General features: G+C 66.4%; 1 protein-coding gene across 3 annotated transcripts in view; it reads left to right on the plus strand.

Annotated features, from left to right (window-relative positions):
* The window catches only part of PACS2 (phosphofurin acidic cluster sorting protein 2), a 62,658-nt gene that overhangs the window by 49,195 nt on the left and 9,131 nt on the right, over nucleotides 1–4,332 (plus strand). For all 3 annotated transcript variants that reach the window (XM_024759521.1, XM_024759513.1, XM_024759530.1), the window contains exons 15-18: nucleotides 50–156; nucleotides 493–647; nucleotides 1,096–1,206; nucleotides 1,650–1,758. In XM_024759521.1, the coding sequence (XP_024615289.1) occupies nucleotides 50–156; nucleotides 493–647; nucleotides 1,096–1,206; nucleotides 1,650–1,758 (482 nt within the window). The remainder of the gene's footprint in view (nucleotides 1–49; nucleotides 157–492; nucleotides 648–1,095; nucleotides 1,207–1,649; nucleotides 1,759–4,332) is intronic.

The raw sequence follows: 4,332 nt of genomic DNA on the forward strand, positions 1-4,332 counted from the left end.
CGAGGCTGGTGGTGGGTGGCTCGGAGGCTCACCCTCCCCCGCCTCCCAGTTCCTCTCAGACGTCCTGCAGCGGCACACGCTCCCCGTGGTGTGCACGTGCTCTGCTGCCGACGTCCAGGCGGCCTTCAGCACCATCGTCTCTCGGATACAGAGATAGTGAGTCCCACACCCTCCGTGGCTGCCGCCCGGGAGTCCATGGGGATCTCTGCACCCCAGCGTTTTGTGTGGCTCCGTCTTGCCGATCCGCAGTCTTGCCAGAGCAGGGTGGAGAGCAGTGGCCCAGGCGGGAGCTTCCTCAGCGCTGGGGGAATCCTGGGCGGGTCTGGGGGGCCTGGGTTCCGGTGGCTTCATCAGCGTGAGCCGCGGGACAGGCCGGGTGGAGGGGAGCAGGGGCGCCCTGGGGCCTCCCTCGGGCCCAGCGAGGACGGCCCTCGCGGCGGGGACGGCTCCCTGAGGCGTCTGTTCCCTCTCGTCCTGCCTGCGGGACCGCAGCTGCAACTGCAATTCCCAGCCCCCGACCCCCGTGAAGATCGCCGTGGCGGGAGCGCAGCATTACCTCAGCGCCATTCTGCGGCTCTTCGTGGAGCAGCTGTCCCACAAGACCCCCGACTGGCTGGGCTACATGCGCTTCCTCGTCATCCCGCTGGGTGAGGGGCGCTCTTGATTCCGCACGAGCCACGCGGGTGCCCGGCAGCGGTGTCCGCCCTCCGAGCGCCCGCAGGCCCCGCAACTTGGGCGACTCGATGTCGTCTTGGATTTGTTGTCAAAGTGCCAAGCAGGGGTTGGTTATTAACCTCTTAAAGTTATCAAAATGCTCTGCAAATCAAAACCAAAATCCCATTTTTCGGCTTACGCAATATGTTGCAAACAAATCTGTCTCCTGGGAAGGGCTGAGGTGTAGAGGAGACCCCTCCCCGCAGCGTGAGAGGCCGTCTGGTCTGCAGGACACACCTTGGTCCGGCCGAGTGATCTGTGTTCCAAGGAGGCCGAGAAGCCGCTTCCTTGGGGACCAGGGGTTGGGGGCCGAAGTGATCGGGGAGGCGCGGAACTGTGCGTGGGGTCCGCACACGCTGACGCTCTCCCCTCGGCTCGCAGGCTCCCACCCGGTGGCCAGATACCTGGGCTCCGTGGACTACAGGTACAACAACTTCTTCCAGGATCTGACCTGGAGAGACCTATTCAACAAGCTGGAGGCCCAGAGCGCCGGTGAGGCCCAGGCCCCGGCCGTGCCCCTTGAGCCCGCGCCCTCGAGCCCACGTCACCACGCCCCCCCAGCCCTGGCGCCCACCCCACCAAGCCTCCGTGAGAACCCGAGTCATTCGCTGTCCCCTGAGATGCAACCTGTGTGTCTGCCTTTTTCTCAGGCCCCTCTGGGGCCTGAGCGCCTGGGAGGGAGGTGGGGTCAGCAGGCCGGGCCAGTGGAGCCTCGGCCAGGATGCTTCCCTTTGCCCACTGTGAGCCGCAGAGGTCCTTGATGACCGGACCCCCGGGGAGGGCTCTTCAGGACTTGGACAGGCCTCGCTGCCCTCCCCAGGACCCCGTGAGGGTGGCGGCCAGAAGAGCCGCTCAGCCGCCCCCAGCATGGCCGCCTGGATTCGGGGTGCTGGGCGTGCAGCACCCCACGAACCCCTCCTGGTCTCCTCGTGCAGTGCAGGACACGCCGGACATTGTGTCGAGGATCACGCAGTACATCTCGGGGGCCAACTGCGCCCACCAGCTGCCCATCGCGGAGGCCATGCTAACCTACAAGCAGAAGAGGTACCTCCTGGGGCCTGGGCGGGTGGGGGGCGGCGGCAGCGACCCGCCGTCCCTCCGCGGTCTCGGCGGGCAGCCCGTAGTTCTCGCTGTCCCAGCTCCTCGGGTTGCTCATTGGGCTCTGCCGGAGGGAAGCCGAGCTGGGATCCGAGCAGCCCCCAGTTCTCCTCGACCACCGCACCCTTTCCCGACGCGCATCGAAGTTAGAATGAGCTGGTCGCTTTTTCTTTCTCGTTGTGTGTTGGGACTTGCGGTAGTAAAGGTGACAAGAATAGCAGTCCTGGTGCTTGGCCCCCAGGAGCGACCTACTTTCTCCCGCCTGGGCACACGCTCCTCCAACAGCGGGGCTTCCTGGCAGGGAGACCCGTTTCTCACCCCGCCCAGTGCAGGACGGTGGTCAGGGGCCGTGCCCAGGACGGGGTGGGGATGGGCGCACAGGTTGGGGGATTGAGCGGCCCCTTAGCCAGCCCCTGGACAGAGGCGTCCGGGTGGGGAAGGGCAGGAATAGGCAGACCACAGCCGGGCTGATGAAGTATAGCTCCCCCGCTCCCGTCGGCGGGGGGGACGGCGCACAGCTTCTTAAGGCGGAGGTAGAATCGAGCCAAAGCCTCTGCAGGTGCCCAACGCACAGCCTAGCGCAAGGTTCCCGGCTCTTCCTCTGCGAGGGGCACGGGGACCGCTGTGCTGGTGCCGTGCGTGGGGGTGCCTCGCCGCACCTGAGCATCTAGTAACGTCATGTTTTTCTCTTTGGTGGCTTTCTGAAAAGGAGAAAGAACTTTCATTTTGACTTTACCCTCAGGTACCGCTGTCCCTGGGCCCGCGCCCCCTTCCGCCCGCTGGCTGGTCTTTAAGGCTGTTTAGCAGGGTCAGCAGGTGGGCCCCGGTGCCCTGCCAGCTGCCCTAGCCAGGCCTGCACTCGGGCCCCCACCCGGCTGCAGCGACAAAAGCCTGCTGCCTGCAAGTCGCAGGGCAGGCTCTTTGTTTCAGTCCTGAGTTTGGGTTTAAGAAATGGCCGATTGAACTTCTCCCTGAGTTGCTCCATCTCTGAAGCCCGGCGGCTCTACCTCTTAAATTAGCAGCAGGGGCTGGTTTCACCCCGAGAGCTGCCGGGTGCTGGCACCACTCTCCGACTGTGGGCCTTGCTCCCAGCACGTGGTGTTAGCAGCTGGGGGAGGATGGCGTTCGTGCTGACCCTCCGCGTGGGGGCGGTGGGGAGAGGGGATGGGGAGCTCGCTCTGGGTGGCGGCAGTGGTCAGTGGCCGGCTCCAAGTCCCCGCCACCCTGCACCCAGGCGGCAGAGAGCAGCTCCGGGCCGTGTTTACCTGGATGGGACCGCCGCACGCGGGCGAAGTGCTTGTCTCCCCCAAGGCGGCTCCACCCTCGGTTTGGCTGTCCGTTGGGAGCTGAGCTCCGGACGCTCCCAGAGTTGCCCTTTCGCACAGGGCCCCTGCCTGCCTGGCGTCCTGCACCGGGTCCCTCAGGGCGCTTCTCTGCCATGGGTCTCAGGTTATTTGCTCTCCTGGGAAAGCCCCCCAGGGAGGGTCCTTGGGTCCCAAGTGGCCTCTCTGCTGGGCCCTGGGACAGACCAGGAGGAGGGGTCTAAGCTTGTTGGACTGTCCTGCTAAACAAGCCTCAGGGGCTAGACAAAGACCAGCCGTGGTGTGCCCTGCTGACCCCTCGGGCTGTCCTGTGGGCCTGCGCCGGCTTCCCTCCCCTCCCCGCGCCGCCCCTTAGCCAAGGCGCCAGGAGTCCGCGGCCTGCTTCGCTGCCTGGGCCACAGCTTCTCGACTGTGCTGCAGTTGGCGCTCGTGAGCCTCGAGCCGGGGCTTAGGAGACCCTGAGCCTCCTCCATGCCTCGTGCCCCCGCCTCCGCGTTACAGTGGTGACACCGGCATGGGGGGTCGGGTGGGGGCTCCGGATGCCCTGGGTGGGGCCCTGTGAAGGCAGCGTGCCATCCACGCTTGGAGCCCGGGGCTGGAAGCGCAGCAGGTCGGCCTTTGCCTGCTGTGACAGAGAACAGGCTGCTGTCCACCTGGAGGGGTCATGAGACCCAGGAGAGGATGGGCAGCGGGCACGGCCCTTCTGGTCCCTCTCCAGCCCAGGCCCCGTGAGGGCACCTGCAGGGAGGAGCCTATCTGCCCAGCGCCAGCTCCCGGCCTGGGCTCGGGCCCGCCGTTGGTCCCCCCGGGCAACCGCTAGAGGGCTTCCCAGCGCCTCTACACCAGCCTCGTGTGGGCTGCGCCCCCTCAGCCTCCAAGCCCCCCCCACCTCAAGTGGAGGCACGCTACACCTCCCCCCATGTGCGGGTCTCAGGAGCCACGCCCAGGGGCCTTGCCGCAGAGCCACGGCTCAGGCCCTAGGAGTTCTGTCCGCTGCCCCTGACGAGAGCACGTGTGCCCCTCTGCATCCAGAGTCCAGGTTGAGGGGTCTCGGTGGAAGCTGGTGTCACCCCCGTCCCGCCGGGCGCGTGCCGCGTTCTGGATGTGGTCTGCATGGCCCAGGGGCACGGCTTGGCTGTGGCGTTTGTGGCGAGCAGTCTCCTGAGGCCCCCGTTTGCCTGCCTTCCTGCGTGCCAAT

The sequence above is a fragment of the Neophocaena asiaeorientalis genome, unplaced genomic scaffold (genome assembly GCF_003031525.2).
Source record: "Neophocaena asiaeorientalis asiaeorientalis breed wild unplaced genomic scaffold, Neophocaena_asiaeorientalis_V1.1 scaffold476, whole genome shotgun sequence".
Taxonomy (NCBI): domain Eukaryota; kingdom Metazoa; phylum Chordata; class Mammalia; order Artiodactyla; family Phocoenidae; genus Neophocaena; species Neophocaena asiaeorientalis.